Source organism: Lissotriton helveticus, chromosome 8 (genome assembly GCF_964261635.1).
Source record: "Lissotriton helveticus chromosome 8, aLisHel1.1, whole genome shotgun sequence".
Lineage (NCBI taxonomy): Eukaryota > Metazoa > Chordata > Amphibia > Caudata > Salamandridae > Lissotriton > Lissotriton helveticus.
This window is the reverse complement of record NC_136069.1, coordinates 1120351298-1120366026: the sequence shown is the minus strand read 5'-3', so window position 1 is coordinate 1120366026 and position 14729 is coordinate 1120351298. Positions and strand designations below refer to the sequence as shown.

Sequence of the window (14729 nt, the reverse complement as noted above, 5' to 3'; positions counted from 1 at the left end):
TCTTTATCTCTTGGGAGATTGCTGCCACCAGTGGGAGCTAGCCCACTCATCTGCTGCTCTCTTGCCAGGGCAAGCTTCTCTTTGGCCAGGGCAATTTCTTCCCTTTCAATCCTCAGTTCAGCTTGTCTCATCCTAGCTTCATGCTCCTTTCTCTGAGGGGAAGTAAATCTCCTCTGTGGAGGATTCCTTCTCCCCTGAGAAGAGGCATTAGAGTGCAGAGATCTATTGGAGTCCCTAGAAAGAGATCTATCTCTCCTAACTCCAAGGTTAGGCCCACTTCGGGTTAGTACTGGGGGGCCCCCAGATCCTAGCCCAAGTAAGTCTAAGTTGGTCCTAGTTAGCCTTCTGACTACCTCAAGACCTTTGTCTACCTCATCCCCAGAGAGTACCTCCTGATCCTCCTCCTCAACTGCTGAATCAGTGTTGGGGAGATCTGGATCCCCAGAGGTTCCCTCTAAGGCTGGCATATTCTCATGTAACTGAGAAAGCTTTCTGGCATCATATGTCTCTAAGAGACCTATCAGAAAGGGAGTGGTGGGGTTAGACCCCTGCTTCAGTTTCCTGGAGACACAGATTTGTCTCATCTCCTGAAAGCTGAGAGCTGCATATCTTGAAGTGACCTGTGGAGGGTCAACACTGACCAGGGGAGTCTCAGTAGATTCTCCCTGGGTAGACATGCTTTTCTAGTGAGGTGTAAGTGGTGCACTTACCTACACTATATGTTTGCCTACTGATCCCTTGCTAGAGTTGTAGTTTAGGGTGTGCTAGGCCCTAGGAGCTACAACAGCTGGTTCAGTAGAACTCAGAGTATTCTAAGCTAAGTTATATGTACCTTTAGTACTTATGTGATCTTTCACAAGATATTCTTAGGGCATGTGTGGTAAAACAACAGCAAGCTCAAATCCCAACCGCTGCTCACCAATGTGAGAAGTTGGCCTGATGTGCAGTGCTCACTATTCTAGTGATCACTATATATCAGTCCAAACAACCCTTATTGATGATTGGTTGTAAGTCAACCTTATAGACCAGCTATCCTAGTAGCATGGATACGAGCAGTCTAAGGCTAAGACTCTAGAGGGCGTGTTAAGCCAGCTGTTTTACCATCACATTACCCCTTGAACACCCAGTGAAAGGACACCACACAAGTGTTATGAAAATAAACAGTGTATTTATTAGAATCACAACAACCCTGTACTCTTTATGAGGACAGGGTGCTAGGCACACAACAAAACTCTTACGAAAATACTTAAGTTAGCACGTTATACACAAATGCCCGAGGGGCACGAAAAACCATATACTTTAAAAGTGGAATGCGAATTACTAGCAGGTAAGTAACAGTTCTAATAGGCTTTGGAATCGCTAGGACTGGACTAGGGAATCGTTAGATTACTACTAGGAGACCCAGGGGACTCGGGTGCAGAGTGTGCACTCTCACGCGGGATGCGGGACAAAGTCTATGGAGGCTAGTAAAGGCAAAGTTAGTGTTCACGGGCGAACCCGACCTGGTAGGAAGAAAACGACAGTGGATCCTGACCCTAGGATAGTGAGGCTATGCTGGGACACCGAAGTGCCGAAGTTACCTAGCCCAGGGGCTGCAGCTGCATAGGTCTGAAAAGACGTCGGGGATCTCGTTGCCGGACCAGGAGCCTGGAAGGAAGAAGTTGCTGGCAGGCGACCAGTGAAGAAAAGTTCGATGGATCCAAGCCTGGATCAAGGAAGAAGAAAACCTGAAAGCAGAGGGGACCAAGTTCTTGAATCACTAGCCAGTGATTAAGTGGGCACCAGGATGGCACCGGGCGAAGTCACCGCAGTCAGGTGAGTGGGCGCTGCTGGGCTCTGCAGTCTCTCGGACCAGGAGGCGTTGTCGGCGACCAGGATGGAGGTGCGAGCTGTCCCACGAAGGTTCTTGCTGTCGACGTCGCTGGACCCAGGATTGGGCAACAAGTCTTGGCAAATGCAAGGCCCACGCGGTGGACCTAAAATGGCGTCTTGAGGGGACCAGGAGGGTCCAGGGTACTTCTCCGATGGAGGGAAGCAAGGGCCAGTCTGGAGCAACCAGACCAGCAGCGGAAATGTCGTCGGGCGTCGTCAGGAAGGCCACAAGCCAGCGGGCTAGTAGCCAAACAACGCGGTGAGCAGCAAAAAGCAGAAGGGCCCCACGCAGATCGTGGAAATGCTGGGGGGCTGCTCTTCGGTGCTGGAGCTGCTCAGGGTGGGGGTTTCTCGGACCCCAAAGCACTCACCAGGAATTCACTCGGCGGGCTTGCTGGAAAGAAGTCGTGCAGTCTTGCAGATGGCCGGTCCCTTAAGGTCTCGTCGCACCCACGGTTCTCAGCTGGGCTGTAGAGGTGGGTAGAGGTCAGAGGTGCCAGGGAAGCCGGTTCTCGTCGAGCTGGGCAGTCAGATTCCGGAGGAAGGACTTGCAGCAGACCGCAGTGTTCTTAGATGGTGCCTGCGGATGCAGGGTGACTACTCCTTAGTCACAAGGGAGAAATCTTAGGAAGAAGTCTTGAGTTCCTTTCGCAGAAAGTAGTTTCAGGATTCAAAGATGATCTGATTTGGAAGGGGGCCAGTCTCTACCTTTATCCTGTAAAAAGGGGCTGGCACGCGACTAAGTCCTGCCCTATGGGTGGGACTAGGAGGGGGGTGGTTACACCCACTTCCTTGGCGGGCTTTTCCCAGGCCAGGGGCTGGAGTGCCCCTGGAACTGGTTTCAGCCGGCCTATGCACAGTGAGCACCGGGGTGCCACTTGCAGTCACCTTCCTCAAAAGCCCTGCCTACCTACAATACACAAAACCCTGTCTGGGACGGTGCTGGCACCGCCCCCGGCAGGAAACCCTTTGTCCTTATCTCCTGCTCTGGGAGGACTCCCAGCAGCAGGAGGGCAGACTTGTGTCTCGGTGGCAGCATCCATTTTGTGGATGCTAAGGCTCTGTCTGACTTTAACCGGGGTTAGGGGTTACATACATGTCGTGTCCCTCTAGAAGGGTGGAATGCTAACCCCGTCGCCAGAATTGGCGAGGGGTTAGTATTCCAATTCGTATGACACCTTACTCGACATGTTTTGATAAAGCGATACCAGAGTTGGCACATAACCGCGAGGATTATAATGCACTTAAGAGTATATGGTATGCGATATCATGGAAACGGCTAAGGGATGGGTCCCGAAAGCCGCAGACAGGCTCAGCTCATGCCAGAGCACCATCTCACACGATTCCAAGCACTCTGCCTTCAGGATTGTTAAGGCCTGCCATAGGAGTGACTGATAGGAGATCTGTGTGTCCATTTTTAGGGTTAGATATAGGTATACTATATCTAAAGCAAAGGGTGATTACACCACCTTGCCCCAGCTGTCAAGCAGCCAGTTGTGTCAGATTTGGATGGCCAGCCAGGGGTGGCATAATACATGCTGCAGCCCCTGGTAGGCCCTGGGTACACCTATGCCCTGGGTACCTAAGGTACACTGTACAGGGACTGATAAGGTGACTCAGTATCCAATTTAGATATGTACCTAAGGTACATGGAATCCATTTTACAGAGAGAGCAGTGGGCCTGAGGTCCTGAATAGCAGGGCCTCAGGTCAACTAAGTCAGAAAACCAGCAAAACACCAGGCAAAAAGTTGGGAGCAACCATAGTCAGGGATCAACCTTCCTACAGAGAGTCAGTCAGTGAGAGAGTCAGTCAGTGAGAGAGTCAGTCAGTGAGAGAGTCAGTCAGTGAGAGAGTCAGTCAGTGAGAGAGTCAGTCAGTGAGAGAGTCAGTCAGTGAGAGAGTCAGTCAGTGAGAGAGTCAGTCAGTGAGAGAGTCAGTCAGTGAGAGAGTCAGTCAGTGAGAGAGTCAGTCAGTGAGAGAGTCAGTCAGTGAGAGAGTCAGTCAGTGAGAGAGTCAGTCAGTGAGAGAGAGAGTCAGTCAGTGAGAGAGAGAGTCAGTCAGTGAGAGAGAGAGTCAGTCAGTGAGAGAGAGAGTCAGTCAGTGAGAGAGAGAGTCAGTCAGTGAGAGAGAGAGTCAGTCAGTGAGAGAGTCAGTCAGTGAGAGAGAGAGTCAGTCAGTGAGAGAGTCAGTCAGTCAGTGAGAGAGTCAGTCAGTGAGAGAGTCAGTCAGTGAGAGAGTCAGTCAGTGAGAGAGTCAGTCAGTGAGAGAGTCAGTCAGTGAGAGAGTCAGTCAGTGAGAGAGTCAGTCAGTGAGAGAGTCAGTGAGAGAGTCAGTGAGAGAGTCAGTGAGAGAGTCAGTCAGTGAGAGAGTCAGTCAGTGAGAGAGTCAGTCAGTGAGAGAGTCAGTCAGTGAGAGAGTCAGTCAGTGAGAGAGTCAGTCAGTGAGAGAGTGAGTCAGTGAGAGAGTGAGTCAGTGAGAGAGTGAGTCAGTGAGAGAGTGTCAGTCAGTGAGAGAGTGTCAGTCAGTGAGAGAGTGTCAGTCAGTGAGAGAGTGTCAGTCAGTGAGAGTCAGTCAGTGAGTGTGAGAGAGTCAGTTAGTGAGAGAGAGAGAGTCAGTCGGTCAATGAGAGAGTCGGAGAGAGTGAGAGAGTGGGTCGAAGAGTGAGAGAGTGGGTCAGAGAGTGAGAGAGTGGGTCAGAGAGTGAGAGAGTGGGTCAGAGAGTGAGAGAGTGGGTCAGAGAGTGAGAGAGTGGGTCAGAGAGTGAGAGAGTGGGTCAGAGAGTGAGAGAGTGGGTCAGAGAGTGAGAGAGTGGGTCAGAGAGTGAGAGAGTGGGTCACTCAGTCAGAGTGAGAGAGTCAGTCAGAGAGTGAGAGAGAGAGAGAGAGAGAGAGTCAGTCGGTCAATGAGAGAGTCGGAGAGAGTGAGAGAGAGTCAGTCAGAGAGTGAGAGAGAGTCAGTCAGAGAGTGAGAGAGAGTCAGAGAGTGAGAGAGAGTCAGAGAGTGAGAGAGAGTCAGTCAGAGAGTGAGAGAGAGTCAGTCAGAGAGTGAGAGAGAGTCAGTCAGAGAGTGAGAGAGAGACAGTCAGAGAGTGAGAGAGAGTCAGTCAGTGAGTGAGAGAGAGTCAGTCAGAGAGTGAGAGAGAGTCAGTCAGTGAGAGAGTCAGTCAGTGAGAGAGTCAGTCAGTGAGAGAGAGAGTCAGTCAGTGAGAGAGAGAGTCAGTCAGTGAGAGAGAGAGTCAGTCAGTGAGAGTCAGTCAGTGAGAGAGTCAGTCAGTGAGAGAGTCAGTCAGTGAGAGAGTCAGTCAGTGAGAGAGTCAGTCAGTGAGAGAGTCAGTCAGTGAGAGAGTCAGTCAGTGAGAGAGTCAGTCAGTGAGAGAGTCAGTCAGTGAGAGAGTCAGTCAGTGAGAGAGTCAGTCAGTGAGAGAGTCAGTCAGTGAGAGAGTCAGTCAGTGAGAGAGTCAGTCAGTGAGAGAGTGAGTCAGTGAGAGAGTCAGTCAGTGAGAGAGTGTCAGTCAGTGAGAGAGTGTCAGTCAGTGAGAGAGTGTCAGTCAGTGAGAGTCAGTCAGTGAGTGTGAGAGAGTCAGTTAGTGAGAGAGAGAGTCAGTCGGTCAATGAGAGAGTCGGAGAGAGTGAGAGAGTGGGTCGAAGAGTGAGAGAGTGGGTCAGAGAGTGAGAGAGTGGGTCAGAGAGTGGGTCAGAGAGTGAGAGAGTGGGTCAGAGAGTGAGAGAGTGGGTCAGAGAGTGAGAGAGTGGGTCAGAGAGTGAGAGAGTGGGTCAGAGAGTGAGAGAGTGGGTCAGAGAGTGAGAGAGTCAGTCAGAGTGAGAGAGTCAGTCAGAGAGTGAGAGAGAGAGAGAGAGAGAGAGTCAGTCGGTCAATGAGAGAGTCGGAGAGAGTGAGAGAGAGTCAGTCAGAGAGTGAGAGAGAGTCAGTCAGAGAGTGAGAGAGAGTCAGTCAGAGAGAGAGAGAGTCAGAGAGTGAGAGAGAGTCAGTCAGAGAGTGAGAGAGAGTCAGTCAGAGAGTGAGAGAGAGTCAGTCAGAGAGTGAGAGAGAGACAGTCAGAGAGTGAGAGAGAGTCAGTCAGAGAGTGAGAGAGAGTCAGTCAGAGAGTGAGAGAGAGTCAGTCAGAGAGTGAGAGAGTCAGTCAGAGAGTGAGAGAGAGTCAGTCAGAGAGTGAGAGAGAGTCAGTCAGAGAGTGAGAGAGAGTCAGTCAGAGAGTGAGAGAGAGTCAGTCAGAGAGTGAGAGAGAGTCAGTCAGAGAGTGAGAGAGAGTCAGTCAGAGAGTGAGAGAGAGTCAGTCAGAGAGTGAGAGAGTCAGTCAGAGAGAGAGTCAGTCAGAGAGAGAGAGAGTCAGTCAGAGAGTGAGAGAGAGTCAGTCAGAGAGTGAGAGAGAGTCAGTCAGAGAGTGAGAGAGAGTCAGTCAGAGAGTGAGAGAGAGTCAGTCAGAGAGTGAGAGAGAGTCAGTCAGAGAGTGAGAGAGTCGGTCAGAGTGAGAGAGTCGGTCAGAGTGAGAGAGTCGGTCAGAGTGAGAGAGTCGGTCAGAGTGAGAGAGTCGGTCAGAGTGAGAGAGTCGGTCAGAGTGAGAGAGTCGGTCAGAGTGAGAGAGTCGGTCAGAGTGAGAGAGTCGGTCAGAGTGAGAGAGTCGGTCAGAGTGAGAGAGTCGGTCAGAGTGAGAGAGTCGGTCAGAGTGAGAGAGTCGGTCAGAGTGAGAGAGAGTCGGTCAGAGAGTGAGAGAGAGTCAGTCAGAGAGTGAGAGAGAGTCAGTCAGAGAGTGAGAGAGAGTCAGTCAGAGAGTGAGAGAGTCAGTCAGAGAGAGAGAGAGTCAGTCAGAGAGTGAGAGAGAGTCAGTCAGAGAGTGAGAGAGAGTCAGTCAGAGAGTGAGAGAGAGTCAGAGAGTGAGAGAGAGTCAGTCAGAGAGTGAGAGAGAGTCAGTCAGAGAGTGAGAGAGAGTCAGTCAGAGAGTGAGAGAGAGTCAGTCAGAGAGTGAGAGAGAGTCAGTCAGAGAGTGAGAGAGAGTCAGTCAGAGAGTGAGAGAGAGTCAGTCAGAGAGTGAGAGAGAGTCAGTCAGAGAGTGAGAGAGAGTCAGTCAGAGAGTGAGAGAGTCAGTCAGAGAGTGAGAGAGAGTCAGTCAGAGAGTGAGAGAGAGTCAGTCAGAGAGTGAGAGAGAGTCAGTCAGAGAGTGAGAGAGAGTCAGTCAGAGAGTGAGAGAGTCAGTCAGAGAGTGAGAGAGTCAGTCAGAGAGTGAGAGAGTCAGTCAGAGAGTGAGAGAGTCAGTCAGAGAGTGAGAGAGTCAGTCAGAGAGTGAGAGAGTCAGTCAGAGAGTGAGAGAGACAGTCAGAGAGTGAGAGAGCCAGTCAGAGAGTGAGAGAGCCAGTCAGAGAGTGAGAGAGCCAGTCAGAGAGTGAGAGAGCCAGTCAGAGAGTGAGAGAGCCAGTCAGAGAGTGAGAGAGCCAGTCAGAGAGTGAGAGAGCCAGTCAGAGAGTGAGAGAGCCAGTCAGAGAGTGAGAGAGCCAGTCAGAGAGTGAGAGAGCCAGTCAGCGTGAGAGAGCCAGTCAGCGTGAGAGAGCCAGTCAGCGTGAGAGAGTCAGTCAGCGTGAGAGAGTCAGTCAGCGTGAGAGAGTCAGTCAGCGTGAGAGAGTCAGTCAGCGTGAGAGAGTCAGTCAGCGTGAGAGAGTCAGTCAGCGTGAGAGAGTCAGTCAGCGTGAGAGAGTCAGTCAGCGTGAGAGAGTCAGTCAGGGAGTGAGAGAGTCAGTCAGAGAGTGAGAGAGTCAGTCAGAGAGTGAGAGAGAGAGTCAGTCAGAGAGTGAGTGAGTGTCAGTCAGAGTGAGAGAGTCAGTCAGAGTGAGAGAGAGTCAGTCAGAGTGAGAGAGAGTCAGTCAGAGAGTGAGTGAGTGTCAGTCAGAGTGAGAGAGTCAGGGAGTGAGAGAGTCAGTCAGTCATAGAATGAGAGTCAGTCAGAGATTGAGTCAGTCAGAGAGTCAGTCAGTCAGTCAGAGAGTCAGTCAGTCAGTCAGAGTCAGTCAGTCAGTCAGAGAGTCAGTCAGTCAGTCAGAGAGTCAGAGAGTCAGTCAGTCAGTCAGAGAGTCAGTCAGTCAGTCAGAGAGTCAGTCAGTCAGTCAGTCAGAGAGTCAGTCAGTCAGAGAGTCAGTCAGTCAGTCAGAGAGTCAGTCAGTCAGTCAGAGAGTCAGTCAGTCAGTCAGAGAGTCAGTCAGTCAGTCAGAGAGTCAGAGAGTCAGTCAGTCAGTCAGAGAGTCAGTCAGTCAGTCAGAGAGTCAGTCAGTCAGTCAGAGAGTCAGTCAGTCAGAGAGTCAGTCAGTCAGAGAGTCAGTCAGTCAGTCAGAGAGTCAGTCCGTCAGTCAGAGAGTCAGTCCGTCAGTCAGAGAGTCAGTCCGTCAGTCAGAGAGTCAGTCCGTCAGTCAGAGAGTCAGTCCGTCAGTCAGAGAGTCAGTCCGTCAGTCAGAGAGTCAGTCCGTCAGTCAGAGAGTCAGTCCGTCAGTCAGAGAGTCAGTCCGTCAGTCAGAGAGTCAGTCCGTCAGTCAGAGAGTCAGTCCGTCAGTCAGAGAGTCAGTCCGTCAGACAATGAGTGAAAGACTCAGTCAGTCAGTGAGAGACAGATTGAGAGAGTCAGTTAGTTGGTTAGACAGTGAGAGTAAGAGTCAGTCGGTCCGTCAGTGAGAGTCAGTGAGTCAGTCAGTCAATGAGAAAGTCAGTGAGAGAGAGCGAAAGAGTCAGTCAGTGAGAGAGAGTCAGTGAGCGAGTCAGTCAGTCAGTGAGCGAGTCAGTCAGTGAGCGAGTCAGTCAGTGAGCGAGTCAGTCAGTGAGCGAGTCAGTCAGTGAGCGAGTCAGTGAGCGAGTCAGTGAGCGAGTCAGTGAGCGAGTCAGTCAGTGAGCGAGTCAGTCAGTGAGCAAGTCAGTGAGCGAGTCAGTCAGTCAGTGAGCGAGTCAGTCAGTCAGTGAGCGAATCAGTCAGTCAGTGAGCGAATCAGTCCGTCAGTGAGCGAATCAGTCCGTCAGTGAGCGAGTCAGTCCGTCAGTGAGCGAGTCAGTCCGTCAGTGAGCGAGGCAGTCAGTCAGTCAGTGAGAGTGGAAGAGTCAGTCAGTGAGAGTCAGTCAGTGAGAGAGTCAGACAGTGAGAGGGTCAGTCAGTGAGAGGGTCAGTCAGTGAGAGGGTCAGTCAGTGAGAGGGTCAGTCAGTGAGAGGGTCAGTCAGTGAGAGGGTCAGTCAGTGAGAGGGTCAGTCAGTGAGAGGGTCAGTCAGTGAGAGGGTCAGTCAGTGAGAGGGTCAGTCAGTGAGAGGGTCAGTCAGTGAGAGGGTCAGTCAGTGAGAGGGTCAGTCAGTGAGAGGGTCAGACAGTGAGAGAGTCAGTCAGTGAGAGAGTCAGTCAGTGAGAGAGTCAGTCAGTGAGAGAGTCAGTCAGTGAGAGAGTCAGTCAGTGAGAGAGTCAGTCAGTGAGAGAGTCAGTCAGTGAGAGAGTCAGTGAGAGGGTCAGTCAGTGAGAGAGTCAGTCAGTGAGAGAGTCAGTCAGTGAGAGAGTCAGTCAGTGAGAGAGTCAGTCAGTGAGAGAGTCAGTCAGTGAGAGAGTCAGTCAGTGAGAGAGTCAGTCAGTGAGAGAGTCAGTCAGTGAGAGTCAATCAGTCAGAGAGAGAGTGAGAGTCAGTCAGAGAGAGAGTGAGAGTCAGTCAGTCATTGATTGATTGACAGAGTGAGTCAGTCAGTCAAGAACAAATAAAGAAGAGTGGGAGGGGTGCAAATATGGAGGCAGGCTGCTAATTAGTAACCTGATCCAGACAAGAGAGGAATGCAGCTGCCAGCCTGAGCGCCGCTGCTCGCTCCCGAGAGCTAAACGCTGTGGGAGTGAACATTTGAAATAGAGGTGGGACATGCACACTCCTTTGGCCATTTGCGTGCTTTCATTATTGAAAGACACATGCAAAGGCCTATCAGATGTGTGGGAGGAGTACGACCCACACAGAGAAGTTTTGAGCCCTCACAAGAAGCCTAGCATAGAGCAGCACATGTGCGCTGCGCTAGGCTCGACCTAAAAAGAAGCTTATAGTATGAAACAGCAAACCGTAAAAATGTTCATTGTTTGTACATGGAGAAAATTAGATTTTAACTGGAGAAATGACAGCGCAAATCAGGTGTGGTTTACAAGTGAGACTCCACACCATTTTTAAAGGGGCAAATGAGAAACACATGAATGGAGGAAATGCTAAAAGAATGGGAACTCAAACAATTAACAGGCACAAGGTTTCCATGTGGACTTGCCTAGAAATGTATAATTTCTATAGATAATGATAATACTAAAAGCATCAAAGGAATAGTTAGGCCTCGTGAAATCTACTCGCCCACTCACTATGGCGAGTTAGATTTTCTTCAGGGTGAGCTATTCATGGGGCCTACTGGCCCAGTATGGCGGGAGAGGTCGAGCTGGCAAAAGAACAGGTGTTCTGCTCATACAGAAAGCGAATGAGCAATAAAGATGGCATTAAATCTTGTTTGTATCTTTTCACATTTGCTCTGTTTAAAGACAGAGGTCAAATGTCAGCTTAGAAATCTAACAAATTGCTGCTTATTTCATTCTAATGAACTGTGTTTACTTTTCTTTCTCTGACCACATCATGCTTTAGTAATTAATGTATTAAAAGTGAGCGTTTCGAATTAAGAACGGAGGAACATTCCTGGCCCTGCCCTGAAGACAATGCTATAAGGGAACTAAGAGGCAAGTCAGGTGTGGGCAAAATATGTTACAATACATGGAGCAAATGTTTGACCTACTCAAACAAGAGTTTTTTGTACAGCAAACATGCCTAACATATGGGAAGGTGCTCTTGTATGTGATAATGAAGAAAAAGACGACTCAGTGAAAAAATATCTGCCTAGGATCACATAATTTAAGATAGGCTTATGGGTTATGGATATTAGAGTTAGGTTGAGTAGAGTATTCAACTTTCTAAGTCTTCAGGTCTTGTAAAAAAATTCTGAGGCCTGAACAGCTCAGTTTGAGAGCGGTACATCGCATGCTTTGGCAGGGCCGGCGATAGGCATGGGCAGCTGCCCAGGGCCTCGCTCTCAGCCCACCAGCATGGGCCCCCTGCACAGTGCAACACATCACCAAACCTATTGTGCCCCTGCCGATCCCATTGAAGAAAGGTGTCTGCAATTGGGCTTACAGGAGGGGGCTCCTCCCTGGGCCTCTCAGGGATGGTGTAGGGAGGCCTAGGGGAAGGGGACACGTCATCTTGTGCCAGTTGCAACGAGACCTAATTGCAGGTGTGTCCTGCAATTAGGGCTCCTGCCTGGCTGCCCATTGAGAGACACTGCGGGACACCCCTTGTCAGCACTTTACAGTCTGCACTGTTTTAACTCTCAGCCCCCAAACTATTCTCTCACCTTCAGCCCGATATGAGCTGTGAAAGAGGTGCTTGTAGGCGGCAGAGAGGGGAGCTGCGGCCCAGGAGGAGTCTGCACAAAGCAGCTTCCGGAGCCCTGAAGGTGTCACTTACGTAAATTAGAGGGGTCTAGCACATTCCCCAAAAATACTAGGACCGGCCCTGTGCTTTGGAATTCAGGACACGAGGCTACCTGCATTAAATGCCTAATTTATAAGGAAGACATACTCCTGTTAATATGCTTAACCATTTGAGATGACTCAGTAATTTGGACATAGACAACGGGTTTATAATCAACTCCTCTCTGGCACTTGACATACTAAGTCACTAATTAAACCACTGAGTTCCGCTTTGTGTGAATTAAGATGCAGCTTATGGACAATAATACTTTATTTTTCATTGAACGTCCTCTAGACAAATCACGTGTACACAGATTCCGCATCATCTTAACTGAGATTGAACAAACATTATGAAGCAATGAATAAATATTTTTTTTTTGCTTCAATTAAATTTCCAACCATCCGAAATCACACCAAGGCATTGTGGGGAACCCGTCTGAAGACTGGATTCCTGACCTCAATTAACATATACTTTTAAAAATAAAACTACAAAGTGCTTTTTAAATCTTTGTAAAGACAAATACATCACCCTCGCCCTAAAAAAAACGATGAAAGCAAGTTTAAAATACAATGCATGAAAAATGTAATCTTGAGCTACAATTTCTAAGTCTTCTTGAGACCCCCAAGTAGAGAGGGCAAGCGCAGTACATATGAGCGCTCCTTTCTCGAATTGCTGACACTCAAAGTACACCTCACTAGTGAGTTCTAACATGGTTTCAACAAAGCAAGGATTGTCTGCTATGTTCTTTCGATGGGAAATGGTCTACCCGACCAGACTGGTTCATTTGGCGTGGTGATGGACTGATAGGTACAAGTATAGTGTCTTCAGTAATAGCAGAGGCAAGTTAAAACGACAGAAATGAGACACTAAGCTTTGCTAAAGATTAATCACTAGCTGAGCATATTAAGTCGCCTTTAGACATGACTAAAACTTTGAAATCAAGTTATTAAAATACTCACGATTCACATTTCTTATACATTATTCTACCATGAGGCAACAGATGAAGAGAGATTGTTTATGGGGTCTGTTTTAATATATTTTTTATTTCATTTTAAATGGGTTGTCAGCCATCATGTACAAATGTAAAAACAGTCTTTCCTACTGCACTCTACCAGTAAAATGTTATTACCATATTAGATTTTAAGAACCATTTGTATGGTTTCGCCTAGTGCTTAAAGCAATTAATGAACTGTAATTCAACAATCTTAGAGAGCCTCACCTAATCCACCAGGACCGGCCAGCAGGAACTCCTGCCTACTTATACGCTTCACTATAGGCCGCTTCTCCTCGCTGTTGTAAGGGAAGAGATCCTGTGATGAACCAGTGTTGTAATTCATAATGATGTATTGAGTGGTGAGGGCCAAGCACAAAAAGTGTCCATCCACCGCAAGGGAGCAGGGCTGCTCGGGAGTCGTGACTTCCTTGACCATCTGAACGTGATCCTCATAAACCAGGAATATCTGAATGGCACGGCGCTTGGCAGAGATGAGGCACAGCTCTACACAGAAAGGATCTCCGCCGCTTGCAGGGTTTTCATTGAGGGTGAATGCAGCGGCACCCTTGATTCGGGCCCCGGCAGCAGCCACTAGCTCCAGACTACTCATGTCAGCAAGACTGATGACATTATCACACAAAACTAGAAGCCGGTGCAAAGCTGAAGCGGCACGGAGTTCTGTAACTGGCTTTCTTGGGCCCAGTAGGGTCTGCTGCAATTGCCGGGAGCCAGTAAAAGTTGTCAGCCCCGTGGCTGGATGGCTCTTCTCCTCCAGCAGGAAGCGACGGATGCAGCCATCACTTGAACCCAGATACAAGTCATGTCCGCAGCACTCGAGGCTTTCGATGCGTAGCTGCTGCTGCTGCCGGGACTTATCACCCGAGACAACTGGCGCCGCCAGGAGCTCCCGCTCTACGAGACACGCCAGCTGAAAGGCTTTGACACTCATCGTGGCCTCTCCTCTGATGCACTGAAGTGAAAAAGGGAGAAAATGTAATCAAGGAGGCACGGGCGTGCCTGTCCTGCAGGCACACAAACATACGCCTCGAAAACTGAAAGCGTACAGTCTTCATTAAAATGTCATGCCACTGAAACATAAAATAATAATGAAGAATCCAAAGCCATCTTAACTAGAGTCACTACTGCTCCTCCACTTACACCAACCGTCCGTAAAATCCGCCCCAAGCCCGTTATTGATCTTTTACGGAACACATTTGCCCGTGATTCCAGTACTTCCGGGTCGCGTGACAGCCAGTCCCACGATTGAACATATTCGACGGGCACTTTGGAAGTAGGCGGGACTTGTAATATGTAAGAAGACCTAGGAATGGAGCATTGTCGTCAACTCAACCAATCCTGCTGCGTTTCACAGATTCCTAAATGCCGATAGGCTGTGGATTTGGCATATGCCTCTGCTGTGTGTAAATAAAAGTGCGAGGTCCCCTGCTTCGGCGCAAAGACATTTGAGATCACGATCGCTCTTTGACCTGATGACCCGAGTTCTGTGACGATCGTCAACGCTGATGGCAGCCCCTGATTAGGGCTCTCCCCCTCCCCTCGCTCCTCGCTCCACGCTCTCTCCCCACTCCTCCAAGGGGCTGGGCCTGCGCTCCCTGGCTTGTCCGGGGCCAGGCTGCGCACTAAGGAGGGGACGGAGAAGTGGTTGCCCCTACCCAGCTAGCCTCTCGTGGGTGCTCGGACGTCGGAGCTGCGCCCCGGCCGCCATTTGCCGCCATTTGCTTCCTGGATCGAGACGGCCCCCAGAGGACTTGATCTGACCAGTGGATTTGCCGAGCCGACCACGGACGACTGCATCAGCTGATTCCAGAAACGCAGTAGGCGCCATTTTCTATCCTTTGTGGTAGATCTGGCCTTTTTCATTACTTTAACAGCTTTACACTGAATTTCGTTTTTCCTCGCTCTGCTTGTTGCTTGTTACTTCTGCTGCTACTGATTGCAATTTGACTTGCTGAGCCCTGCCTGACTGACTAATTTCCTTACTTTGTAATTGCTGCGCTCTGATTGCAATTTTGCATTGCTGCACTGTGTTCAATCCATTTCCAAAACGTGATAATAATTACAGTTTGCGCCTTGTAATTGTAATTGCTGCGCTCTGCTTGTAGAATCATTCCACTGCCAGATTGATTTGATTTTACTTTTCAGATTCCAATTTGCTCGCCTGCGCTCTGCTTGCCTGCTTAAAATTTTCACTGCTTGACTGATTTTAACACTCCGAATACAGCCTAGTTAGCCGCGCTTTACTTGATTTATCTCGCTCATCGATACTCGGCCCAGCCCGCTCTGCCCTCCCTCCCGCTCCTCTAAGGCGCTGGGCCTGCGTCTCCCTGGCT

At 49.7% G+C, this 14729-nt stretch overlaps 1 protein-coding gene across 1 annotated transcript in view; it reads right to left on the bottom strand.

Annotated features, from left to right (window-relative positions):
• Nucleotides 1-13639, bottom strand: part of TGFBRAP1 (transforming growth factor beta receptor associated protein 1) — a 200145-nt gene extending 186506 nt beyond the window's left edge. Inside the window, exon 1 of the mRNA XM_078657996.1 lies at nucleotides 12604-13639. Within this exon, the coding sequence (XP_078514122.1) occupies nucleotides 12604-13327 (724 nt within the window). The 5' untranslated portion in view covers nucleotides 13328-13639. The remainder of the gene's footprint in view (nucleotides 1-12603) is intronic.
• Between the last annotated feature and the right edge of the window lie 1090 nt (nucleotides 13640-14729).